The sequence below is a fragment of the Miniopterus natalensis genome, chromosome 19 (assembly GCF_054644295.1).
Source record: "Miniopterus natalensis isolate mMinNat1 chromosome 19, mMinNat1.hap1, whole genome shotgun sequence".
In the NCBI taxonomy this organism is placed as follows: Eukaryota; Metazoa; Chordata; class Mammalia; order Chiroptera; family Miniopteridae; genus Miniopterus; species Miniopterus natalensis.
Genome location: NC_142099.1, coordinates 31,149,065 through 31,175,441, shown reverse-complemented (window position 1 = coordinate 31,175,441; position 26,377 = coordinate 31,149,065). Strand labels below are relative to the sequence as shown.

General features: G+C 56.3%; 1 protein-coding gene across 2 annotated transcripts; it reads left to right on the top strand.

Annotated features, from left to right (window-relative positions):
• Positions 1-1,594: 1,594 nt before the first annotated feature.
• Positions 1,595-26,059, top strand: CDK18 (cyclin dependent kinase 18). Of its 2 annotated transcripts, XM_087828125.1 has the most exons (16): positions 1,595-1,637; positions 16,645-16,794; positions 16,918-17,057; positions 17,662-17,787; positions 18,620-18,676; positions 19,447-19,561; positions 19,753-19,847; positions 20,043-20,105; positions 20,813-20,936; positions 21,035-21,155; positions 21,905-22,002; positions 22,228-22,333; positions 22,451-22,493; positions 23,162-23,252; positions 23,606-23,683; positions 24,324-26,059. In XM_087828125.1, exons 2-16 carry the CDS (start codon positions 16,671-16,673, stop codon positions 24,356-24,358), a joined length of 1,416 nt encoding a protein of 471 aa, XP_087684251.1. In that variant the 5' UTR covers positions 1,595-1,637; positions 16,645-16,670; the 3' UTR covers positions 24,359-26,059. The 2 variants fall into 2 exon arrangements, with proteins under 2 accessions (XP_087684251.1, XP_016070606.1); XM_016215120.2 differs by lacking the exons at positions 1,595-1,637; positions 16,918-17,057 and having other exon boundaries at positions 16,731-16,794.
• Positions 26,060-26,377: the final 318 nt, after the last annotated feature.

Here is a 26,377-nt window from a genome sequence, read left to right as displayed (position 1 = left end):
ATCCATCCCTCTTTCCAACCCTTCTACACTCAGCAGTTTTATTTTTATAAAGTGTGTGTGCCCGGGAAATCTACATGTCCTGATAGAGAAAACAGTGGTAGCAAAGAGTTGGGAGGCCCTTTGTGGGTTGCGCCTGTGGACTAACCTCAAGACACTCTCCTGCACAGCCCAGCTACTCCCTTCTTTCTGCCATGCCCATCCCCCATGGAGTCTAGAGAGATCTTGTGCTTCAGGCTGATGTTGGAGGGCAGATGGCTGGCCTGAGGGTGAGAGCTCAGGCCCACGTCTTCTAGAAAGGAAACGGTTCTACTCGCAACAACTCCTTCTCCCCAGGGAAAGGCCCCAGGCTCAAAGCCTAGGACCTAAAGGGTGGCAGTCACTTCAGATCAATCCTAGGAAAGGGTCTGGGAAGAAGTACATTCATGCTGTGTGCCACCCTTCTCAAAAGATGCCCACATCCCCACCAAGGCCCCCAAACTAAAGAGGCCATGCCCATTGGCAGGGAAGAGGGCACAGACCTCCTCGATGTGGTGCTCATCAGCTCTGAGGTACCACCCCCTCTCCTCACTGCCCTAAGGAGGAAGCAGGGCTGGGAGGGGCCCAGATGGCCCCTGTCATTCCATCTCAGCCTTCCTTTGATCACGAAGTCGGATGGTGTGGGTAGAGTGGCCTTTGGCCTTGGTTCAAATCGTGGCTTGTCATTAACTCTTTGTGGGGCTTTGGGCCAGTTCAACCTCCTTTCTGGGCCTCAGTTTCCCCTTCTATAGAATTAAAGTTGGACCAGCCCTAGCTAGTCTGTAAGTATTCTTGGATGCTTCTCAGTTGACCCGCAGGGTTTAATTCTAGGAGAACAAACTGAAATAGCCTCCAGGGTAGGAAGTGGGTTGATGGCTATTGGTGGGACTCATTTAGGCCCAGAAGAGTGGGGCCAACCAGGTGGGAGCTTTGTACCTAAAGGTAAGTGACATATCCCACTGGACAGGGCAGAGGAAGAGCCCCAGGGCTACTACTTGTCAAGAACTCTAAAAGCAGACATGACCCACCGGACCTGTGGGTGCTCATCGGCTCCTGAGGTGTCAGGTGCTGGGATCAGGAGCAGACTCAGAAGGTGGGAGAGCTACATTTAGAGACAGGCCCTCTCAGCAAACCACCCCGGCGCCCCGGCCCCAGTCTTGGGGTGCTGCAGGCCACAGGGTCTCACCCCTTAGTCAAGGCTCTCCCCCCCAGCCCCAGAGGAGGGCGGGCGGAGGCCAGGCCTAGACCCGAACCGGAAGAGGTGCTTGGACCAGGGTTCCCCGAGTGGGAGAAAGGGGTGGGCACCCGGGCAGAGGGAGCCTGGAGATTGGCAGCCGCTGTGGGCAGCACGGGAGGGACGGGGAGGAGCCAACTTGTACACGTGAAAAACTCTAGCGGGGGCCGGGCTTTCTCCTTCCTCCGCCCCCTCCCTCCCTCCTCCCCACCCTCCTCCCTCCTTCCTTCCCCTCCCCTGCACCCTCCTCCAGCTCAGGTTGCAGCTTCTCGGGGGAGCCGCTCACCTTTCCGGAGCAAGCAAAGCACCTCGGAGCCCGGGCAGGGACCCCCGCAGGGCGCGGGGCGCGGGGCGCAGCGCCCATCCCCGGGGCGCCCGGCGGCGCGCGGTGAGTCCGTGGGGGCCGGAGGAGGGGAGGTCGGCGCGGGGGGCGCGGTGGCGCCTGCGGAACGGAGCAAAGGTGAGCCGGGCAGCTCTTAAAGGCGCCGCTGCTTTTGCCAGGGGGCGAGGGGTCGGGGGAGCCTGCCAGAGCCACCGGGCGATCGGGGATCGCGGCGTGCCGGGGGTGGGTGATGTCCTGCAGAGGCCACTCCCAAGTCCCAGGTGCTTAGGAAGGAGGGTGATTTTGCATTCTCAGGCTCCCCCAACCCCCAGGGAGTCTGCATCGGGACTCCCTTGGGCACCCCCGACTTGGTCTGAACCCTGGGAAGCAAAGTTTTCCACCCAGTGGCGAACCTGGCGCTTTCCAGGCGCCCTTCCTTTTGGGGAGGGCAAGGGTCAGGAGTCCCCGGTGAGGAGGGAACCCGCGAGTGTGGGGCCAGGTCGCTGCCTCCAAGGGCTTTCCGGGCTCTAGTGAACTTTCTGGGGGCGGGGGAGCAGAGACCTGGGGTGAAGGTGGAAGGACACCGTGAAGCCCCGCAGATTCCGGCGGTGGGGGGTTGAGTGGGGGCCTCTGGGGATTGCTGCCTCTTCTCTCTGCCCCCCCAGGAACCCAGAGGGGCAGTGGCCCCCCCGGCGGTAGCCACTGGCAAAGGGTTAATGCAGCCATGGGGAAGGGTGGGCGGCCTGTTGGACTAAGGAGATGGGGCTGAGGATTCTGCTGTGGGGACTGGGGGGACAGGATCAGGCGTGCGGTGTGGAGGACTGCGCAGGCCTTGTGGTGGGGCCAGTGGGGCTGTTGAGACAGTGACCGGTGTTCTGTGCTATGGGGTCACCATCCTGCTGGGCACCAGTGGCCTCTTTCTAATGCTCTCTGAACCCCTTCCTGACACAGGGGAGGAAGAGTTGGGGCAGTGAAGAGTGGGGGTCAGCTCCTTAACCTGCTTCCCACCCCCAGGCCAGCCCTCAGCAGTTCCCCAGCTGTGGCCTAGGCCCTGGGTGACTCACAAACACCACTGGCTTGCCCTTTCTGTGTCAGCGTCCTGTGAGATTCAGCATGTTCCTGTGGCGTTTTCCACTGGAACTGGGCACACAGCACATTTCTGGACACTGGCCTGAGGGATCAGAATCCTCGAGGGCACCTGGGAAGTCTGGCTGACAGGGTGTCCTAGTCCTCAGAGGTCCCCTGCCTTTAACCTGGCCTGGCAGGGGCCTGAGACAGCAATGGCTTAGGGTTGGGAGAAGGTGAGGATGGCTCCAGGCAACGTCGGCTCCCAGGTTTGGGCCTGCATCCTGAAGGCCGGCTGAAGAGAGGGTCACCTTGCCCTAGCAAAGCTACTGTCTAGGGTTACCCTACCCCAGCCACCTCCTGTGTGAGCCAGTGAGGCTGACCTCCCCCCACTCCTGCAGCCCCTGCCCTTTAGGTTCCTGGGAGTCTCCCTGCTCACTCCCCAAACTTCTTATGGTTTCCAGAGCCAGAGTGGGCTTCAGTAAGTTACATCCAATTTCCAGATGCCTTAGTGGCTACCAGTTACTGAGTATCTACCCGGTGCCAAGCTTTATGAAGTAAATGTTATCATGCCCATTTTACAGGTGAGGAAACAGACACTCTGAGACACCAACTTTCCCTAAGTTGCAGAGATAGGATCCAGCCCATTTCCATCTGACCCCCAGCCCCCTGCTCTCAGTATCTGCCCCATCAAAGGAGATCCCAGCCCACTCTGGAGTTCTCTGGTTCCACCGCAGCCCTCAACAGGAGGAAGGATGGGGGTGGTGCTCCAAGTAAGAGACTCCAGTTTGTCCTGTGCCAGGCAGAGGCAGCCTCTCCATGGGCCGCAGGAGAGAGGGCACCAGATCTGAGAAACAAGTAGGTTCCTGGTCTGAGATCTCATGGGAACAGCTGTCTGCCTTGGAAGACTCCCCTGGGGCCTCTAGGAGATGGAGCTGCCTTTATGGCTGCATTTGTTTTCTCTACAGAGCCAGACTCTGTCCTCTGCCCACTGGGGCCTTCCTATGCCTGGGTACACAGCCCCCGTGCTGTGGGGAGGAGCCTGGCTTGGCTCTTCCCAGCTCCTATCCCAACCTTGCCTCTCCTTTCCCTGGGACACCCGTTTTGTCCTTTTGTCCAGCATCTCCCTCTATCCCACCCCTGATTTCTTCTTTCCTTCTCTGAATTTGAGGCCTAAAGGGAGGGCCTTGAGGGAGTCCAGCTCCAGCACACACCAGCCATGTGACTCCTCTCTTCCCAGCAAACTCTTGAGCTTCTCCCAGCCTGTTTCCTCATCTGTGAAATGGGGATCATAATAGGTAGGGTTGTTATATGAATTAAATGAAATGGCCCATAGCAGATGCTAAATAACCAGTAGCTGTATGTACCTCTGTTGGCTATTTGGAAAGGGGTTTCCTAGTCATGGCACTATGCCTGGCTCTGGGATAGAGACTCAGGCCGGCTTTCCTAATTTCATCAGGCCAGGCTCTTAGTATCTTTCTTGCTCTTCCAGGTTGGGGAGGAAGGCTCTGTATAAGAGAATGAGGGGATGGCATACAGGTGGGATGGAAACCTGTAAGAGGGAACCAGGAGTGTGTGCTGTGGGGAACTCTGCCCTCTAGTTTCCAGGATGAATGAGGTAGGCACTGGGAGCTGGAAAACCTTCAGCTTCCTCCTCTGAGGGCCTCTGGCAGGGCCTCCTTTCCCTGGAGTAAGAAGACCCCCCCCCCCCCGCCCCCAATACTTAATTAATTGCAGTCCCTGTTCTGCTCTGTTGTCCATGAGGGAGTGGCTGGCCTGGATCCAGACTCACCTGATTAACTTCACGAGCCCTTTGGGAACGAGTCACATTTCTCTTCCCTAGCCTTGTGTCCCGCCACAACCCCTTCTCTCCCCCACCAGACCCTTCACCTTTGTCCTGGCATTAGCTGCTGAGTGGGCACTTCCCCATCTCTAGGGGGTGGGAGCAGACTAAGAGTAGTCTTGTTTTGTTCTGATTCCCCCCACACACAGCTGTGGACACACACATAGAACCCACTCCAAGGCTGGGCTCACAGTAGGTCAGGTAGAGAGTCTCGGAGCCAGGATCATGACAGAGCCAGTGGCTGAGCCTGGCAGGAGCTGGCCAGTGGCACAGCAGCAAATCAGGAAGAGGAGAGCTGTGCACACCTCAGCCAGACGTCCTGCTGGAAGGAGAGCCCATCTGCTCCTGGAATCTCCACGGTGGTTCCATCTGCAGAGGTGGAGGGATCGGGAGGCAAGTGTGAGGTTTGGCTTTGAACCAAAAAGGGTCTTGATGTTCTCTGAGAAATGAGTGGCCCTGGGGAGACAGGACATCCTGGCCTCAGAGACATTAGCCAGAATTTTCGAAGGGACAGTGAGTGATGAAACCCCTGTCTTGGGATTCTGGATGATGGTCTCACCCTGTGCTTCTGCCCCACCCACCAGCATTAAAGTCTCCCCTTAGGGGTTGGGATAATGGCTGGCTGGGGCAGTCATTCATTTTTTACGTGCTGAGCGTGTCTCCCTCCTGTCAGCTGTGGGTGGAGGCTGTGTATGGACTTTGGGGTCAGTTCAAATCCTGCCTCTGCCATTCAGTAAGTGGTTGCCTAGATGAAGGAACTTGCTCACCAATGTTTGTTTCTTCATTTGGAAAATGGGGAGAGTAATAGTGTTACTTCATGTGGTTGTGCGGATTCCAATGAGATAATGTCCACAAACTCCCAGCTTATTATTTTTTTGTGAATCCTCACCCAAGGATATTTTTTCCATTGATTTTTTTTTTTTTTTTTTTTTAGAGAGAGTGGAAGGGAAAGAGGGAGAGGGAGAAAGAGAGAGAGAGAAACACCGATGTGAGAGAGACACATCTATTGGTTGCCTCTTGCACGAGCCCCAAAATCTGCAACCTAGGTATGTGCCCTTAACCGGGAATCGAACCTGCAACCCTGCGGTTCATGGGCTGATGCTCTAACCACTTAGACACACCGACCAGGGCCACAAACTCCTAGCTTTTTGCCTTCCCTGCTGGATGCTAGATTCTAATGCCATTCAGACCTAGATGCTCAAGAGCAAGGCTTGGCAAACTGTGGCCCTTGGCCAAAACCAGCCTGTTTTAGTAAGGCCCATGAGCTGAGAATGTTTTTTACAGTTTTAAGTGGCTGGGAAAAATTCCACAGAAGAAACTAATATTTTGTGACACTTGAAAATTGTATAAAATTCAAATTTTAGTGTCCACGAGTAAAGGTTTACTGGAACGCAGCCACACTCATTTGTTTCCATCCTGTCTGTGGGCACTTTCTACAAGGGTAGGATTGTGTGATCGCTGCAGGGACCAAATGGTCCACAGAGCCTGAAACACTGTCTGCCTGGCCTTTGACAGAGAACGTTTGCCGACCCCTGTTCCAGATAATTATAGTCCTCCCAAGGCTTGCTCTGAACAGTTCTGGAATCTTAATCTAAAAATACTTTCTTTTCACTTAAAAAGAAATGTTACTTCTTTTAACATGAGCAGTGAATGTTCATTATGGAAATACTAGATGATGCAGATAAGCAGAAAGAAGATCCTAGCCTGGCCGATGTGGCTCAGTGGTTGAGCATCGACCTAGGATCCAGGAGGTCATGGTTCGATTCCTGGTCAGGGCACATGCCAGGGTTGTGGGCTCCATCCCCAGTCAGGGGCGTGCAGGAGGCAGCTGATCAATGACTCTCTCATGATTGATGTTTCTATCTCTCTCTCTCCCTTCCTCTCTCTGAAATCAATAAAGATATATTAAAAAAAAAAATCTTAAAATCGCCCACAATTCTGTCCCCCAGGGGTAACTACTGTTAACATTTTTATGTCTATCTTTTTGGATTAGATACAGTGTTTGTATGGATATTTGTACATGGATGACACATATGTGTATGTAGCACACATGTGGCTTTTACGAATTGTACACATCTTCCCTTTTTACTTAAAAACACATCTCAAACTATTTGCTACCTCTGATTGTCCTAGGCCCTGTGGGGTTATTCTCATATCTCAGACCCTTGGGGTGGCAGGTAGTCGCCCTGCCCATGTGAGATGCAGGGGCTCAGTGGGTCCAGAGTCATCAGCACATGGGTGGTGGTTTCCACCACTGGAAAACATGAGGTCACCAGGAAGAGTGTGTAGAGGGGGAGGAACAAAGGGCCAAAGAGGGAACTCTGGGAAGTGCCAACGCTCAGGGACAGGGAGAGGAAGTGAGTCCGCCAGATATGGAGGGAGAAAGAAGTAGAAGGAATAGCAGTAGGCCCAGGGAAGGGCAGACAAAGTGCAGAGCCTGGGACAATGCCTGGCTCCCAGCAGCTACCTATAAAATTAGACAGTGACTAGAAGAAACCAGAACCTCCCTTCAAGAAGCCTGAGCTCCAGGTGGTAGGTGCCACTGATGGGGACAGTTAGAGAACAATTGAACAACAGATATGTCCAGGGGCTTCCCAGAGGGTGCCTTAGAGACAGGGAGGAGTGTGTGTGTGGGGGGGCAGGCTGAAACAGTCGCCTGGGCATGACCTGGTGGGAGGGAGACCATATGGAGTGAGAAGAGGCAGCTTGAACTTTGACCAGGGGGCTCTGCTGGAATGCGGGCATGGGGTAGTGTGGGCCAGACTGGGGGGTGGGGGCTGAGAGTGGAGTATAAATAGGAACATGCTCTAGAAATGCTGGGAAACACTTCCCTCCTGCTCTCCCGGCTCCTGAGACTGAGGGGTCCCCAGGGACACCAGCCCTCAAAGCCCCCTGCAGTTCTGTTGCTAAAGTTGGGCATGGCGAGAAGTCCAGAGAGATGTTAACAAGGATCCCATGACAGGTTCTCCTATCGACGAGGGAAGGCCAGAGAGTGGGTGGACTTGATGTTCTTTTTGTCTCCTCCTGCTGATTTGTAGAAGATGGTGAACATCAGCGTCTGTGCTTAAAGAGACAGAGAGAAACGCATGTGAGCTCTTTCCTTTGGGACTTAAGGAAGACCTTAGAAAAGTTTCCAGACTTTGGAATTTTGAAAGCATTGGGCGGTAGGTGAGGGACCTTCTCTGAGGGTCAGTAACAGGGGCTGCCGAGAGGAGTGGGAAAGGGTCTCCTCTGCCTAGGAGGTGAGGCGGACCGTGCCTGGAAGCAGGAAGATGTGGGGATGGAGTCTTGCTTCAGCTCTGGTCTGGGGTGTTCTGCATGGCCAGGACCACAGCTGACAGGTGGGTGCCTGGTTCCATCTCATCACTTGGAAATCCAGAGCCTCCCCAAAGATTGCAGACCAGTGTTAGGTAGGGTTTCCAAAAAAGGTCAAAAAGAAAATACCAGAAGATGATCTATATGCCTCCATTTCTTGAGCCTTAGGAAGCCAGAGAGTGCATACCAACAGGGCTGATGTGGGGCCCACAAAGAGGGGCGACAAGTGAGACAGTCAAGGAGTCAGAAGGGGCCATGTGTAGGGATCAAGGTCAAAGTCTGAACTTGGGTAGTATACCTGACCCATGAGTCTCTAGGAATCTGCCCCCGAGGAATGGGAGCCCATGAGGAAGGCTCCAGGGACCTGCCAACCTCTCCCTCCCCATGAGCCCTGGAGGCCTCAGCTTGATGTACGCTTGGTTGGAATCTCTCGTTAGGATCTTTCCCATCCCTAGTCCATCCCTCACTGTAGTATGGCTCCTGCCAGCCCAGAGACCTCTGCAGGTGTCACTTATGAAGTTGCTGCCAGGGAGGAAGTTGTCCCCTCTGCCCCAGCCCACCATCTCCCCACTGCCATTGGGACCAAGAGCTGGCTGGAGAAGGAGGGTTAGGTTACTGCTGAGGCCTCGAGTCCAGCCGGCAACTGACAGTCTCCTGTCAGTCCTCTTGCTTCCAAACAGCTCCTGGAACTAGGAATTCACAGCTTCATCTATTCACTCACTGATCAGGTGAGGATTCCCTCGGCGCCAGGCCCTGTGGCAGGCACTGGGGTGTAAAGATGAGTCAGACCAAGTCCTTGCCCCTAACAAGCTCACAGGTAAACTAAGGAAATAGACAAGTGAAAGGCCAGGAGTCAAGGGCTCTGCTTGGGGATTTCTAAATGTTATGGGAGCACAGAGGAGGGGCTCGCCTGGCTGGGGCCAGCGGGGTTTCAGGCTGGAGAAAACATGTGGGGCGTGGTGGCAGGTGTCTGGGGAGAGGTTGTGCCTGGATTGAGCCTTGAAGATGTGAGCATTTCGCTGGTTTTTCCCTAGTCCCTGGCGCACCATCTGGCATCCCACTTCCCGCTGAGAGCCAGAACCACATCTCGGGGAATCTAGGGCTGGTTGGCTTCCTCTGGTGTGTCCAGAAAGAGGGCAGGGCCAGGCACACCCCAGTGGTGCTCGAGTCCTACCTACAAAGAAGGGGCTGACCCGACAGGAAGATAAACCTAGATAGACACAGGTCCCTGGTAGGCCAAAGGTGCAAGGAAGGGAACCAGCATTTATTGTACACAGACAGACGAGTGTCCTAGAAATCCAGGTGACTACAGGTCGGCCCTCTTGGGCTTCATGTTTATACATCTGTAGAGGAAAGAGACTTAAACAAGTCCTTATGATACAGTGGCTAAGGTCTAATTCAGCCATTTGTTCATTCGTTCTGCAAACACTGAGCACTGGGAGGCTCCTGATGCCATGCAAGGCGCTGGGGAAATGAAGCTGACCGCTCTTGCCCTGAAGGACATCGCCGTCTAGCTGCGAACCTGCGCCGGCTGCCCTGGGAGCCGTGAGGAGAATGCATCTCATTTTACCCAGAGGAAGGAGGCGGTATCCTGTGCAGCTTCTCAGGGGAAGGACACGATTTGGGTTTGAAAGTGGTTTGACCAAGGGAAGACGAGGAAGGGTGCCCAGGCCAGGTGAACGGCATGTGCAGAGCCGTGGGGCCAGGCGAGGTTTCCTCTGCAGACGCCAAGCATGTTCCACAAAACTGGACCCTCCAAGGAGGGGTGAGAGCTGAGACAAGGGGTCAGGGATTATAACACGAGGCTTGCTCTGCTGGGCCCTAGAGTTTGGACTTTTCCTGAGGGCAGTGTTACATTGAAGGATTTTGAACAGGGGAGCGGCATCATCGGAAAGCCACTGAGAAAGTGAAGCCTCTCAGCCTGGTAGCAGGTGGATGGGAGGTTTGGAATCATCCCCATTTAGCAGACAAGGAAGCTGAGGTGTGGGTGTCTGCCCAGGTGGCAGTGCTAGTAAGTGGGAGAGCTGGGATTTCTTCCAGGACTCCAAACTGCAGAGGCTTTTGGAGAGCAGGCCTGGGTGGCATGTGGCGCTCACTGTAGGTCGTGCCACCAGGTAGGATGCTGCAGGGGTGACCCTGAGCCCCGACGCTTCTCCTCCTGACCAGGCTTCCTGTAGGTTACCCAGTTTGCTCTCTGAAGGCCTTCCCCTCTGCTTCCTACATTCCAGACAGAGGCTGTGGGAATCTTCTCTGAGTTCCATCGCTGTGTCCAGAGCATCTGTTCATTGGCAGGGTGCCTGCAGGCCTTGCTGTCTTCCTAGATTCTTGCCACCCAGAAGGCCCCAGGCTGGCAGCTTCTGTCACCCGGGTCGGGGCTGGGGCAGGGCGAGGTCAGTGATCAGGGCTCAGGGCTTCAGCTTCCGCCTGTGCCTCCCAGCTTTCGGCAGCCCTGAGGTTCGTCCCAAGCTGGGGAAACTAAAACCTCAAGCTCTGCAGGGCAGGGTCAGTTAGAGGATGAGGGAAGAGATGCTATCTGCAGACTCCCTGCGGGCACAGTTCTCACTGGGGCGAGGGAGTGTCTGAAGTCTCAGCTCCTGACGTCTGCAGGCTTGGTCAGCTGTGGCCTCTAGTCCTTTAGAAACCTGCCCAAAGGCCCCCCGTGGCAGAGTTACCCAGGCAGGGCCAGGGATCAGGCAGCAGAGGGTATCATGAGGATCCTGGCTGGTGATCAGCCTTCGGGACTAAGTGTCAGACCCTCTGGGCTTCAGAAAGTGGGCAATTGGAAGTTATATCCTTCAGCCCCTGCCCCTGGGCCCACAGAGACTGAGATCTAAAACAAATAAAACAAAAAGAGGAATTGGGGAAGCATCTGACGTGTACCCGGAACATAGCACGTGCTCCCTGGGCTGTGAAACAGACAGCCAAGCCTGCTGGATGTCATCAGCTTGAGGCAGGGGGATCAGAACAGCTGTCCTGTGAGGCCACGTGCTTTGGTGGAGTATGTCCATGGGAGGGGCGCCCAGTAGTCCTGAAGGCTCAGCAAAGCTTCTGAAGACCTGAGAACGGCACTGCATGCAGAGCTAGAGTGGTAGGGAGGGGAAGAGCAAAGCCGGAGAGGAAGAGGGCCCAGATCTTGAAGGCGTGTGGTGCAGGCTGCAAGTCAGGGCTTTCTTCAGGAGGTAGGCAAAGGAGCTCCTCATAGGGGTTTGCTGGGGCATCTCTAGCCTGCTCCCTGGAGTTAAGAAGTGAAGTTGACCCCCACCCTCCTCACCAGCGTGAGCCAAACTTCTTTGAGCTGGAGGCTGCTACTGGCTCTCCTGGGCGTTCTGCCAGCCTCCGTGTCTGCCTCGTGGTCTCCTGGTCAGGATCCTGCTGGTCAGGATCCTCCAGGTGTCCAGCCCCAGGGCCGGTGTTTGGTCTAGGGCCTGGCAGAGGCTGTCCTGGGAGTGGGGGCAGCAGGCCATGTCTGCACTCCTGGATGGTGGCCCCATGGGGCCTGTTCTGCTCTGTGGAGACTTCTCCCCTGAGGACAGCATGAGATCTGTCAGACAGGAGGCCGTGTCCCCTGAACTGAGTGGCTCTTCTGAGTTACCTCAGTCTGAGTTGGGGACCACAGCCTGCCTGGCCTTGCTGGTGGCTCTGGCTCTCCGGTAGCTGACCGTGTTCCCTTATCCCCAACCCTCTTCCACGCCCGGGTCTCAGAGCACCTTACGGGCTGTGAGGGGTGTCTGATGAGCTTTATATGGGGTCTCTTCTCACATCTTCGAGTCTGAGCAGGCACTTGAGAGAAGAGAAACGGAGGAGAGAGCTGACATTTTCGGGGCATCTTTTGTGCTAGTGCTGTGTCAAGTCAGCTCACTCAGCATCTCCATTCAGACGTCCTCTGGATATCAGACACTTGCCCCAAACCGCCCTCCTCCCCAAGCCACTGCAACTTCTATTCCCAGTGCTCTTCGTTCCCATCCTTCAAGTTACTCAGGCCCAAACCCTCGGAGTCCTGCTTGATTCCGTCCTCACAGCCCATATACAGTCCTTCTGCAAGCCCCTTTGGCTCCGCCTTGCAGATGAATCCCACACTGGCCCCAGACACCACCGTCTCTTTGGACCTCTGAGTAGCCTCCTGCCCACATAGTCTGTTCTCAACACCACAGCCAGAGGGAGCCGTTTAAAATCTAAGTGGAATCACATTCCCTTGAGCCCTCCCAAGTCCCGAGGGGCCCCAACATGATCTGCTCTGCTCAGTGCTCCCCTCTGGCCTCCTCTCTGGCTCCTCACTCCTGCCTCAGGACCTTTGCTCCTGCTATTCCCTTGCTCACCTGCTTTCCCAGATTCTGCATGACTAGCTTCCTCCCCAGGCCTACTTGGAATTTTTCCAAGAAGATGTCACCCTCTCAGGGAGGCCTTCCTAAGCACCCTATTTAAAATTGCCATGCCCCCATCTCTCACACTCCATCCCTCCCTCATGCTTGATTTCCTCCATTGCACTTGTGACCATGTAACATTCTGCATATATTTTATTTATTTTACTGTCCATGCTGCCCCTTCCCACCTTCATTAGAACATAAGTATCATGAAGGCAGGAATGAATGTCTCTTTGGTTCACAAGATTCTTAGGGTCAATAACAGTTCCTGGAATGTAGTAGCTGTTCAATAAATAATTATCAAATGAATGATCAGAGCCAAAGCAAAACCTTATATAACTTAATCACCATCATATAGCCTGCTAGTGGTAGCACCAGAATTTAAACCTGGGTTTGTCTGGTTTTTAATTCAGGGTGGGAGTGGAGGAAACCTGCAGCCTTGGCCACAAGGAGGGGGTGGGGGGAGCATTTTAATTAGGAGAAGAAGGGAGGGATGTGGTCTTGGAGTTTGTGTGCTTGGCCACACCAGGAAACCGCTGCACAATTCTGAGCAAGTCAGTTCCCCTCTCCGAGTCTCTGCGTCCCGTGGGCAGCGAGGGGTTGGAATGGTGCATCTGTCAGTGCCTTCTGCTAGGGTTCCAGGACTCCAGCCCTCTCTGGCTGGGTGCGCAGTGGTCTCTGGGCAAGTTTCTTTCTGGTCTGACTCCTCCTTCCTCCTGTGCCATCCACTTCTCTGGCACCAGCAGGAAGTTCTGGGCTGGCTGGTGTGTGCCCAGGAGGCAGTGGCAGGAGGTAGGCTGAGAACTTTTCAGGCTTACCTGGGCAAGGGGAGCAGGAAGAAGGCCTGCTGGGCAGTCTGCTTGCCCAAGGCCGCAGCTCCCAGCTCCAGCTCCCGAGAGGGCTGTGCTCCTTCACCATCCCCCACCCCACCCAACCAGGCCAGCATCCCTGGACGCCCATCTCCCTCTTCCCCTGGCACCAGTTGCTCGGGGACAGCCCCAGATGGCTTCCTGGCCTGGGGACAAAGGCCACACTGTGCCCAGCCCTGGACTGGCCTCAGGCTGGGTCACACTGAGCCCTTCTGTCCCCATATGGGGGTGGGGACAGACGGCACAAGGTGACAGGCCATTTTCCTGTCTCCTTTCCCCCTCGACCCCCAAATCCGAGGAGCTGACTGTCCCAAGGGAAAAGTGACAGAGACATCTTGTGTCTTAGGCTATGGAACAACGGACCATTCACTGCCCCGTCTGCCCTGTCACACCCAAGACCCTGTTGGGTTCAATGCCCTGATTGTCCCCAGCAGAGAGAGGCAGCCACTCTGCTGTGGTCACCACCCCTGCCACCTGCTCCCTTGTCACCATCGGAAGTCCATCCCTACAACTGACCTCCATCGCTCCTATAACAGTGACAGCCACTTCCTCTTGGTCTCTTCTCAGGCCAGTGGAGAACAGCTGGTCCCCATCCCTCGGCATTGCTTGGCGCCACATTCCTGCTTGAGTCAGCTGTCCCCAGTTTCACCCCCCCTTTGGCTCCCTGTCCCACCTACCCCCAATCCAAGCTGGTGGCTCCTTGTTTCTAAATGAACTTGAGGAGAGCAGGTACGATTTAGGGCTAGGTTTCATATATCTTATCGAAATTGGGTCCCTCTCTCCCAGGAGGCTTTTAATGTGCTCCCCCAACCCCTCCCACACAAGCAAGAACAAGGGCATGAGATTTATGGTGGCTACTGGTAGATTCCTGAGTCACAAACCCATCACTCCATGCCATAAATCCCAGACTGCAGGACAGCTTTATGGGGGTTCCCTGTTTCAGAAGGGGGCATGGCTGGCCCCACTTGGCAGAACTCAGGCCTCAGGGAGCCAAGTACCTGGCTCCTCCCACCCCCATGGGTAACCATGATTGAGCCTGGGGCGTCCGTTTGTGTTGGGCCGACATTTCCTCCCCTTCTGGGGGATTCTCTGCTCCACTGTGTGCCCTCCACCTCCTGCACCTCCCCAGCTCTGAGGAGTCCTCATCTCAGCCAGTAGGCAGGCCAGAGACCCAGACAGGTTACTATCCCTTACCTGGGCCTCAGAAGCTTTCCCACCATGGCTCATGTCCAGACCATTGGGGCTGCTTTTAATTTTTTTTTTTTTATTTTAAAAAATATATCTATTGATTTCAGAGAGAGGAAGGGAGAGAGAGAGAAAGAGAGAGAGAAACATCAATTAAAGAGTCATCATTAAAGAGTCATCATTGATCGGCTGCCTCTTGCACGCCCCTGACTGAATATTAACCCCCAACCTTGGCCCTGACCGAGGATTGAACCTCGATCTCCTGGATCCTAGGTTGATGCTCAATGGCTGAGCCATGCCCGGCTGGGCTGGGGTGCTTTTTAAGACTGCATTTTCCTGGTTGCCATCCTCAGAGCCCTAGCTCCAGAATCTGAGGGTGAGACCCAGGAATTGGAATTTTTTACAAAGCTTCCTGGTGATGCTGATGTTCTGCTGACCTTGTAAACAATTGATCCGTGTAATGGAGACGTCTCCACTTTGCTGTCATGCTGGGAAATGTGAGTCAACAGTAGGGTATGTCTAGGTCCTTGTGTCACTGGAGCCCATATGCCCTCTCTATTGTGAATCCCTCTGGGCTGCTGCGCACAGACTGTGAGGCAGGTGGCTGCCCTCTGGGGGCTTCCTGTCAGTGAGAATTCTGCAGACGGCAGGCCTGAGACATTGCACAGAGCCATGGAGGAGCGGCTGAGATTGGCTAGCAGCACTGAGTTCAGGACGGAGGATCGGGGAAGTCCACGGTTGGTGGGCTTGGCCAAGGCCTCTGGAAGAGCTCTCCCCACCTTCTCATCAGAGGAGGCCTGACCAGCCCTCGAGTTCCTTGAGAAGAGGGACCACACTTTACTCACCACTGTAACCTCAGTGTCTAGCCCCATGCCTGGCACACAGGAGGTACTCAGTCCTCGTTAGTTGAGCTGAACGGAGCGAGACTTCAGGGCCCACTGACAGAGGGAAGCTTAGCTGGCAGTGCAGACCCAAAGCCTGGATTCTGAGAGGCTCAAGCCTGAGGAAGGAAGCCTGGCCATGCCCAGTCTCAGGGTGCAGGGAAACTGGGGGGCCAACTGTAGATGCATTTGGAGGCAGCCAGGAACATTCAGGCCCAGGGAAAGGACCCTTTTCAGGGTTCTTTCTGGCTGAGGACAGGAGGATGTGATCATTAAGCAAAGCAAACATGTTACTGACCCATAATCCCTTAAACCAGGAGGCTTCAGGAGGGGCCTGGTTGCCTTGGCAACTGGGTAGTAGCCAGTGACAGGGCTGAGAGCATCCTCTGGGAATGGGCTGGGCCTGGTGTGGGGGTAAAAGCAGAGAGAGGGTGCAGGGTGGCCCCCTCCCATCACAGGACTGGCCCAATGCCTTCTTGGCAGGTGTGGGTGGGGGCCCTTCTGGGACCTCTTGGTGCCAGCCCTGCTGCCGCTGAGGGAGATGTGGGCAGAGCAGCGTGAGGGGGCGGCCACAGTGGGAGCTTATGAAACCATGGAGGGGAGGAGGGGCAGCCCCACTCTGGGTTTTCAAGGCAGGACAGAGAAGGAAGGATCTGCGGGGAGAGGCAGTTGCCCAAGGCTCACTGCGAGGCTTGTGCAGGGTCTCATTGCCCTCACTCAGAGGGCAAGAGGGCTGGGGCGCTGCAGGGAGAGAATCCCTTCTGGCTGGGGAAGGGCCCTGAGGGTGAGCAGAGTGGCCCACCCCTCCCCCACTGGGTCCTCTGCAGTGGACACCCTTCCTGCTTGGGGTTCCTCAGGGGATCTCTCTGTTTCTGGCCAATTCTGTGTTTTCCCTGAGACCTTCAGCTACTCCTGGCCTCCCACATTCCAGCTAGAGAGATGGGGTGAGGTCAGCTCAGATGTACAAACCTCCTCCCTCATTTCCCCCTCTTTTCCTGCCTCCTGGGGACCCAGGACAAACCAGAGAGGCACCTCCAGGTGTTGGTATTAAGATGAATGGGGTTGGGACCAGGCTCTGTCACAAAGGTGTAAGTCAGGCTGAAACTTAGCTTACAGGCATCAATCAGGGAGGCTCACTGGCTGCTGACACATTTGAGCTTCTATACACGGGTTGGTAAAGAGCTGCTGGCCCCAGGGCCACGGGGTTCTGGTGCCCTCCCTGCCACACAGCCTTCCTTCCAGAACTCTCTAGGCCTCCGGCAGCTTACCTTCTGGCCCTGGGGAGGCCTCCAGGAACCTCTTGGCACATCATGCCACTATTATAAGCAATATGTTATGGTTTTGGTGGATCCAGATTGTATTTCCCCAGGGGCAGAGGATCCTGGGGTGATTCACAGGGAGGGAGAGGGTTGGGTGGAGAAGACTCAACCCTGGCTCCCAGTGCAGGGCCATAGAGCTTGATGGGAAGACCGAGACCCAGAGTTCACTCTTGATGCCGCCCGGCCCCCGGTTGCCTTATTCTCATGCTGTCTCTTCTCACTTCTGCCATCTCAGGACCTGCCGCTTGGTCCCTGCCGATCATGCATAAGATGAAGAACTTTAGGCGCCGCTTCTCCCTGTCCGTGCCCCGCACCGAGACCATCGAGGAGTCCTTGACCGAGTTCACGGAGCAGTTCAACCAGCTCCACAACCTGTGCAATGAGGGTGAGGGTCTGGAGCCGCCCTGGCCCGCATTCCCCCGGAGCCCCTCCTCGCCCTCCCTGACCATGCCCTCCCTGCTGGCCTGGGGGAGAGGCAGGGAGGGGAGCTGATGCCTCTCCCTCTCAGGCCTGCAGCTTGGTCCTCTTGGCACAGACCCCCAGCCAGAGTCCAGCACCTTCTCCCCCACAGACAGTGGGGAGGAGCCCCCGCAGCCGTCCCCTGGCCTGCAGTACCGGCGGCAGAGCCAGCGCCGCTTCTCCATGGAGGTAAGGCACTCTGGGCTCGATCCCGTGGACCTGGCAGGAGGCATCCACTCGCGTGTGCCCAGGAGGGTGGTGGCCTTGGAGCCAGACTTCATGGGTTCAAATTCCAGCTCTGCCATTGATTAGCTCTGTGACCTTGAGTAAGTTTCTCAACCTCTGGATACCACAGTCTCCTTGGGCTAAAACGGTCATCGTGAAGATTAGATGAGTTAACATATGCCAAGTGCCTGGAACATTCCTGATACACAGCAAGGGATAGACAACTCAACTGTTGTTCTTATGACCCATATGCATGTATACAAGTATATGAAAAATATGCTTATAGAATCGTAGTGTCTGTAGGAGTCTCAGCCTGTGGGTGGTGATGCTGGCCCAGAGTGTCGGGAAGGGACCTCCCAAGGTCACATAGCAACCAAGCCCTGGGTGTTCAGTACGTCTCTGAGCACATCACTGAAGCAGCTGTGAGCCTAGGGTCAGAGCCTGGGGTTTGGCCCTGTCCGAGTTGCTCTATGGGGAAAGCCAGGCCCAGGGTGAGAGGCAGGGGTCTCACAGCGCTAGCTACCCTGGAGTAAACACTGGTGTCCACGTCTCATCCCGGCCACTGCAGGACATCAGTAAGAGGTTCTCTCTGCCCGTGGACATCCGCCTGCCCCAGGAATTCCTGCAGAAGCTACAGCTGGAGAGCCCAGACCTGCCCAAGCCACTGAGCCGCATGTCCCGCCGAGCATCCCTGGTGAGTCCCAAGAGGGTCAAAGATAACCAGGGTGAAACACCGTCTTGCAGACACACACCAGTCCTGGTTGGGCCTGTACTGGCTGAGGCCTATGGCAGTTTCGGGGGAAGTTCCCGAGCCTCTGGCGCCACCTGCTGGTCATAGCTGATTCGTATAGACCTATGTCCTTGGTCAACATTCACTCTACAGATGGGTCCCACCAAGGCTGGGGCAGAGCTCTCAGCTCCTCTGGGCCCCAGGGTCTCCACTAGGGTGAGATCAATAGACCATTTGGCACATGCTTTCCAGTCCTGGCTGCCTATCAGATTTCCTTGGAAGTATCTTCCAAAACACGAACTCTGGTTCCCACTCTAGGTACCCACAGAATCAGACTGTCTGGGTGGTGGGGCCCAGGAACCTGTATTGTTAAGGGTTGGGTATCACTGAGCTAGAGGAAGTGTGCTGATGAGAGAGGCTACTGGTGTGGTGGGTTCTGAACTGGACATTCGGGGTGCAGTAGAGAAAAAGACTGAGTTCCTGGAGCTAGGTGCCTGAACAAGACAGGTGATGAAAGCGTGCTCAGGCATCCCAGGTGCTACAGCCCTGGGCTCCACACCCTCCACTGCCAGGGGAGGAAGGAACTCGCACTCCCAAGGGCTTCTTCCTTTATCACAGGGCTAGAGGGAAGAGAAGAAGAAGGATTTGTGGCTGTCCTCACCCCTGCTAACCTCAGTTGTTCTCTCTTCCTGATGGGGGTCTCATTACCTTTCCTCCTGGAAGCTGGAGTGGGGGAAATGTAATGTTGGGGCTGCTGGAGCCTTCAAGCTCACGGGACCCTATGTCTCTTCCTCAGTCAGACATCGGCTTTGGGAAACTGGAAACATATGTGAAACTGGACAAACTTGGGGAGGTAAGAGTCTGGGTTTGGTCTTCTCAGGGCAGCCAAGCAGGATGGTTAGAAGGGACAGGGTCTTCCCCAGCCCTCCCCGACCTGCCCTCTCACTGCACCTGCTCACAGGGGCACACGATCTTGGCTGGGCACTTGGGCTCAGCCTTTGGCAGGTGCTGAGGTGGGCCAGGGCGCTGGAGGAGGGCATGAGGATGGAGTTGCCTGTGGGCCCTGGGCAGGATCCAGTATTCTTTTTTATGCAAGTATTTCTTGTCTGAGTTTGAATCCCAACTTGACCATTTACTAGCTCTGTGGCCTTGGGCACATTATGTAACCTCTCTGTGCCTCAGGTTCTTCCTCTCAAATGGAGACCGTGGCTGCTCTACCTTCCGGGGCTGTGAGGATTGACGAGGTTACTATAACCAGCTTTAGGACAACACTTAGGTGAGGGCTGGCATGTAGTTAAGTACTGGTAGCTATTTCTGTCATCACTGCCCCAGGTTTTACGTTCGATGGCCCTTTCCCTGCAGAAACCTAGAGATACCCACATAAGCATCAACATCAGCAAGAACAGACTGGCATTATAATAGACGGGTGCCCGGCCTGCTGGGGCCAAGGGAGGACAGTTCACTCTGACCGAGAGGGATTAAGGACAGCCTCATAGAGAAAGGAAGGGAGAAGGGGCAGGACACTGCAATTGAAGTCAGCCCAAGAGAGGCACTTAGGGGGGCACTGGACAGAGGAGAGCAGGAGCTGAGTGTTGCTGGGGCTACCGGGGCTCTTTTTCCCAGGGCACCTATGCCACAGTCTTCAAAGGGCGCAGCAAACTGACTGAAAACCTCGTAGCCCTGAAGGAGATCCGGCTGGAGCATGAAGAGGGGGCTCCCTGCACTGCCATCCGCGAGGGTACAGCATCCTAGGGTCCTGAGCTCCTGAGGGTCCTGGGAGGAGCGGTTGGTTCATTGACCTGAGCCCTGGTGGGAGCCTGGGGGTGGAGGGGCATCGCAGGAGTGGGACTCTTGGGGCTGATCTCAGGAAGAGAGGGTGTGCGGGGCATGTGGGGCCCCAGGGACCCAAGTGGACCTGTCTCCCCACAGTGTCTCTGCTGAAGAACCTGAAGCATGCCAATATTGTCACCCTGCATGACCTCATTCATACGGAGCGGTCTCTCACCCTGGTGTTTGAGTACCTGGTGAGTGAGAGGCTTCTTCCCCTTGGGGGGGGGGGGGTATCCCAGGTCTTATTCTAGAATTGGGTTCTCAGATGTTCCCAGGCCTAAGGACAGCTTGGAGCCAGGGACCTGTCCCACCCCTGGGCTTGAGCCCTACCCAGGGAGGGGCTTCCAGCCAGGAGTCAGGACAGGGCTGAGCCAAGCTCTGTGTTCCAGGACAGTGACCTGAAGCAGTACCTGGACCACTGTGGAAACCTCATGAGCATGCACAATGTCAAGGTGAGAGCCTCTGGCAGGGACCCCACACTCAGGCCCCATCCATCTTGGCACCCACCTGTTCTCAAGCCCAGCATGGGAACTCACTCTCACCACCAAGGGCCCTGGCTGCTGAGGTTGCTCAGACCTTCACATGTAGGACGGAGGGAGGGCAGGGGCAGTGCCATTCAGAGAGGACCAGGAACTGTGCTGAGCCCCTTACCCCACCATACAGACACATATCCTCTGCCACCGCTTAGCTGTTGATATAACCCCCCACCCCAAAATCTGCACATTAGTTTTCCCATCTGTCAGATGGGTACATGAGTTACCTGCCGGGATGAAGGGGGGCTTCTGGGGAAGCTCAGAAGGATGAATGACCTCTTCTGGTGTTTGTCAGAGAATCAGGCGCACACATCCCCACAGGGTGGGCTCCCCGGCCCTTTGTAGCGCCCTCAGCTCCCAGGCTGGAGAACTGCCTGGCCTCCCCCACCCTCCTGCCTCCTCCATATACCTGGCGCTCTCCTTCTGGATTGGGTTCCCTGGAGTGAATGGAGCCCAGGATGGGGCTGCAGTGTGGGCAGGAGAACCAGGCAGCTCTCCAGGTACCTCACCTTTACCCAGTCCCTGTCCCCATGTGAGTCCCAGCCAGGGGCCATAGGCACAGGGTCTCCCAGATGGGACATGTTCCCACCTTTCACTGCTCCCTGTTCTCTTCTCTCCTGCCTCAGATTTTCATGTTCCAGCTGCTCCGGGGCCTTGCCTACTGCCACCGCCGCAAGATTCTGCACCGGGACCTAAAACCCCAGAACCTGCTCATCAACGAGAGGGGGGAGCTGAAGCTAGCTGACTTTGGTGAGGAACAAAGCCCCCAGGGCTGGGTGGGGGTCTGACAGTCTCCTTAGAATGTGGGTGCCGTCAGAGGAGAGGTTCAGTGACATGTCTGTCCCTAGGATTGGCCCGGGCCAAGTCAGTGCCCACGAAGACCTACTCCAATGAGGTGGTGACCCTGTGGTACAGGCCCCCCGATGTGCTGCTGGGGTCCACAGAGTACTCCACCCCCATTGATATGTGGTGAGTGAGTGTTACGGGACCTGGGGGGAGGACCTTCCACCTCCACACTCCCTTTCGCTGCCCCAAGTTTGTGTATGAAGAACTGCTGGCCTCCTTGACTGGAAGCCATGTGGCATCCTGTAGAATGGATGCTAAGGATGAAGCCTGAACCTCACTGGGGTTTCTGGGCTCTGATAGACCCTCCAAGTCATGCTTCTGAAATATCCCCCCCCCCCCAGTATCCCCAGGGCATGGGAGGCCCCAGTGAAGATGATTCTAACCAAGCATCAGTTCTACTGAAAATTTCAGAAAGAATATATCATTTTTAAAATTAACATGGGTATTATTTGTTGTAGTAAATAAAACTAAAACTAAAACACAGGTTTCCAATGAATGGCCACTGTGCCCTGTGCCCTGGGGTTCTTTAGGAGAATGGGTTTATGACTGATCTCCTCCAATGGGGGACACAGCGCGGAAAAAGTTTGAGACAACCCTGCCTAAGAACTGTCCCGCGGGTGCTGGCTGTGCAGACTCAAACCCTACAGAGTGAAAGGGGAGAGGCCAGAGCGTCCTAGAGCTCGGAGAGCCCCCAGAGAGGCTGTAGTAGGGGGGTGGGCTGTGCTAGGAGCCTCCCCCGTCCTGGGCCACCAGCCCCAGCGCCAGGACTTATCTGAGCCACTGTGGGGCAGGGCATCGTGGTGGCGCAGCCCTCGGAAGGGTGGGCATGAGGAGGCCCAGCCTGACACGCCCCTGCCCATTACTCCCCGCAGGGGCGTGGGCTGCATTCACTACGAGATGGCCACGGGGAGGCCCCTCTTCCCCGGCTCCACGGTCAAGGAGGAGCTGCACCTCATCTTTCGACTCCTCGGTCAGTCTCCTGCGCTCCCCCAACATGACCACCAGGGGGCGTCAGAACTCTGTCCAGCCCAGATGCATAAAGGGACCGGGAGCAGCAGCCGCACCTGCTCACAGCAGGGCGAGGACCCCTGCGGCCTTGGCCATTTTCTGCCTCCATCCCTACGTTGCACCCCTCCAAGTCGCCCTTGGCCCTGGCCCCTCACCATGTCCTCTCCACCCCCTTTTGTCTCCTCAGGGACCCCTACAGAAGAGACGTGGCCCGGAGTGATGGCCCTGCCTGAGTTCCGCGTCTACAACTTCCCCCGGTACCTCCCGCAGCCGCTCATCAGCCACGCTCCCAGGTAGCCCTGCCTCCCCACACCTCCTCTCCTGCTTGTGGCCCTGGCTGTCCCTCCTGGAGGTGGCCACTCCACCCTCCCCACCCAGGCCAGGCCTGTGCCAGCTCCTTCCTCCCGCAGGTTGGACTCTGATGGCATCAACCTCCTGACCAGCCTTCTCCTGGTGAGTGTGCCCTCAGCAGGGCCAGGAACAGGCAGCCAAAGACAGCTGAAGCCCCAAGACCCCCCCCCCCCCTCTGCTCACGGGCTCATAAGTCTGAACTGCCCCTTCCCCTGCCACTCTCCACCCCACCCCCACCCGGGCCCAAGAGAAGCCACTGACTTGGAGTGGGCACTCAGAGCTCAAACTGCAATTCAAACCCACTTAGTAGCTGTGTAGCTTGGGTGAGCTACAGAACTTTCCCGTGCTTGTTTCCTCAAAGGCAAAGTGGAATGAATCATTCATATTTTATAAGATGGCCATGGAGCTAAATTGAGAGTATGGAACACACTTAATATGGTGCATGTCTTGAAGTAAGCGCACAATAGAGGGACTTGCTGGTATTACATATTGAGATTACTGTTATTAACGTTACGATTGGGGTTGCTTTAGCATTTGCATTTCTATCCCAAGAGGAGGCCACTCTCCCCAAGTCTCATTTCTGGTTTTTTCCTGGTGGGAGCCTGAGTTCCCTTGGGTTGGGAGCTGGGAGCTGGCAGTAGACCCCAGGGCTTCTCAGTTCAGACTCAGCCCCTCACACTTTGGCCATCTAACTTAGGATAGGAGTAGCACTTCCCATAGGGTCCCTGCAGTCCCCCAGGCAGGACCCAATAGACCCCTGTGCTTTTCAGTACGAATCCAAGAGTCGCATATCCGCAGAGGCAGCCCTGAATCACCCCTACTTCCGGTCTCTGGGAGAGCAGGTGCACCAGCTTGAAGACAGTGAGTGTGTGGGGGAGGCTGGGGGAGGGGACAGGGCCACCCCGGAACCAGGGAAGGGGGCAGTAGGTGTGGGCAGAAGAGCTGTAACTGAAGGCCAGAGGCCCTTGGTCCAGCTGAGCAGCCTTGGGTACACAGCTTCCCCCTCCTTGGGTTCTCATTTGTGAGTAAAAAGCCAAACTGGATCTGAGACTCTGCCTGAAAGGCCCAGTTAGGTGTTTCTGGGCCAGTCCTAACTGAAGGGGTTCCCCAGCCAGGGGGTGCTCCAGCTCCATGCATTCAGTGGGCGTGGGGGCTGCGGGCTTGCCAAGCAGGGCTGGCTCCACTGAGTTCTCGCCCTGTGCCCCCCTCTCCAGCTGCCTCCATCTTCTCCCTGAAGGACATCCAGCTCCAGAAGGACCCAGGCCACCGGGGCCTGGCCTTCCAGCAGCCAGGTAGGGGCTCATGCCTCCCCCTCCCTTTTTTAGGGGAGACCAGGACAGGCTTCTCTTCCCTCTCGAGGAACAAAGATGAGGCCCAGCAGCCCCTCTTGTGATGGGAAATCAGCAGGCCTCCTTGACATTGGCCTCCCTTCCGGGGGCCCATGGGGAACAGGGAAGGGGCTGGTTTCCCTATCTCCGGCCCAGGCTTCCTCCTTTAGTGTCGCCCTCCTCCACCCCCACCCCCACCCCAGAGAGAAGTGGGCTGCATCTGACAGCCCTGACGCTGACGAAGGTACATGCTCTCTGGTGTGTTCTCTCTGCAAGCCCTGAGCTCTCCAACGAGCCTGCCCCTGGAGAACTGAACTTTGTCTCCAAACAGCTGATGGCCTTGGAAGTGACAGGCGCTTTCCATGCATGATCTCATTTAATCCTTAAAACACCTAGAAGTTGGTTCTATTAGTGCTCCCCAGTCAGTGAAACTGAGGCTGTGAAGAGGTTAAGACAATTTCGTGCAGCTCCTGACAGGATTTGAACCCAGGACTGACCAGCTCCCAAGTGCGTGCTCTTGCTCGCTATCTGCAGTCCTGGAGCATGCCCTTCCCTCTGGCCCAGCCTCCTCCCTGCAGTCCTCCTCTTCCCCTCTTTTCTCCAGGACGAGGGAAGAGCCGGCGACAGAGCATCTTCTGAGCTGCGCCCACCCTACTGCGGCTGGAGGGATAGGAGGTCACACTGAGCACAGCTGCAGGCAGGGTGGGCTTATGCGACCCTTGGAAGACTGAGGGGCGGGGGCAGGATGGCCCAGAAGACCTCTTGCAGCCCTGCTGGCCACAGCTGGGTCCTGTCCCTGCTTCCCACATGTTCCCCCACGGACACCAACCCCTGTATCACCTGCCCTGGGAGGAGGTGACGGGGGAAGGAGGGACCACAGACACTTTCCCATCCCAAAGTCCTGCAGCAGCGTGGGACCCACAGGGACTGGAGAACCCAGCTGCCGGGTTGAGCACTATGCCCTGGGCATGCCCCGCCCCCAGAGGCCTGCTTGTCTCACGAGTTTGGTGGAACCCCTTATGGACCCCTCCTTCACCTTCTCCCCCTCTGAGAGCAGGAAGTGACATGGCACCTTTTCCAGGACCCTGGAATCCTGGGTGCCAGTGTGTGTGCCAAAGCCCACGCCTACCCCCCCCCAGCTGAGGGGCGGATGTCCCCAGCGTGAGGGGAAATAGTAGCCCCACCCCCACTTCCAATCATCATCCTACCCCGTTCCCACTCCCCCCCCTCGCCAGAGGCCCCATATGCTGCTGGATGCTCCGCTGAGTCCGGAGGTGGCCTGGCACGGCCAGCTGCACTCCACCTCCGCCACCCCACCCGTCTCCCTAGTCCCTAGTGTGAATGGGATTGCCTTAAGCTGGTGGTTGGTAGAGCACTCACTGCCCTTGGAGCTCTGACCCAAGCTCCTGCCTGTCCACGCTTCCCAAGAGCAGCTCCTGCTTATCACACCTGAGTGCTGATAAGCCAGCCCTGGGCCAGGGTCCTGAGGGCAGCACCCAGATATGCAGAGTCACCCCAACAGTGGTGCCAGGCTGGCCTTGGCTCCTTGGGGCTGGCACAGCCTCCCTGTCCCCTCCTTCCCAGCCCCTGTGGCCCTGTCCTTGCTCCACCTGATCCTGGCACCAGCCTTCCCAAAAGGTCAGCCTGAGGTAGAGGACACTGGGCTGAGACAGGCTTTGATCCTGAGAGCCCTGCCCCAGGGGGCTAGAAGTAGGAGGGGCCTCGGCCCCTGCAGAAGGTGTTCCTCAGCACCCCTCCGGAGCATGCCTGCTGTGTCCCCAAGGACAGCTCAACACTTGGCTGAATCTTGAACAGCAAGGCCAAGGGGAGGCCAGGCCCACCTCCCTACACCAGCCCCTGCCCAGCCCAACCCCCTCCCCCTGAGGAGCAGCCCTGGAGGGTCCCTGCCTCCCTCAGAGTCCCTCCACTCATCGCCCATAGTACTGTGAATGGCCTGGGACTCACCACAAAGATAGATGACGTATTTAATTCATGTACAGAACGGAGCCGCATGCTCATGCAGAAAAGCTGAATTTGACAGAATGATGCCAAAGATGGAGGCCTTCTCTGGGTCAGAAGTGCGGGTGGACATGTGTGTGTGTGTGTGTGTGAGCGCGCATGTGTGTGTGTAACGTGGAGAGAGAGTTTGGTTTGTGTAGGAGGGGTGCCCTGTACCTTCCTACACACCTGGGCTGTAGGAGGGGTGCCCTGTACCTTCCCTGCTATATTCTGGATGCTGCTGCGTTTAGGGCCAGAAGTCAACTCTGGGTGTTGCGGGTGGGCGGGAGGAGGTCCGCCTCCAGCCTTGGCCCAGGTGGGTGCCTGAGGAGTCCCGGCCAGGAGAGCAGAGGGCATCCCAGGGAGGGCTCTGCAGTTTGGGCTGCTGTGGCCAACCCTTGTGCTCCCCCAACCAAATGGCTCCCTGACTTCTTGGGAGGAAGGAAAATTCAAGAGGCTTGGCACGGGTGATGACCAAGGCCAGGGAAGCAAAACTAGGGTACAAACCTCACAGTAATTCTGGCCCAGCAGTGATTCCTACAAACCGTGGCCGCATCTGCCTCGCAGACTGCCTCTTACCTTGCGTCTGTCTACAACCTCTTTTCATACGCGTCTTCCAAGGTTCTCAGCATCCTGCTCTGTTTTCTAAGTCTGTGTCTA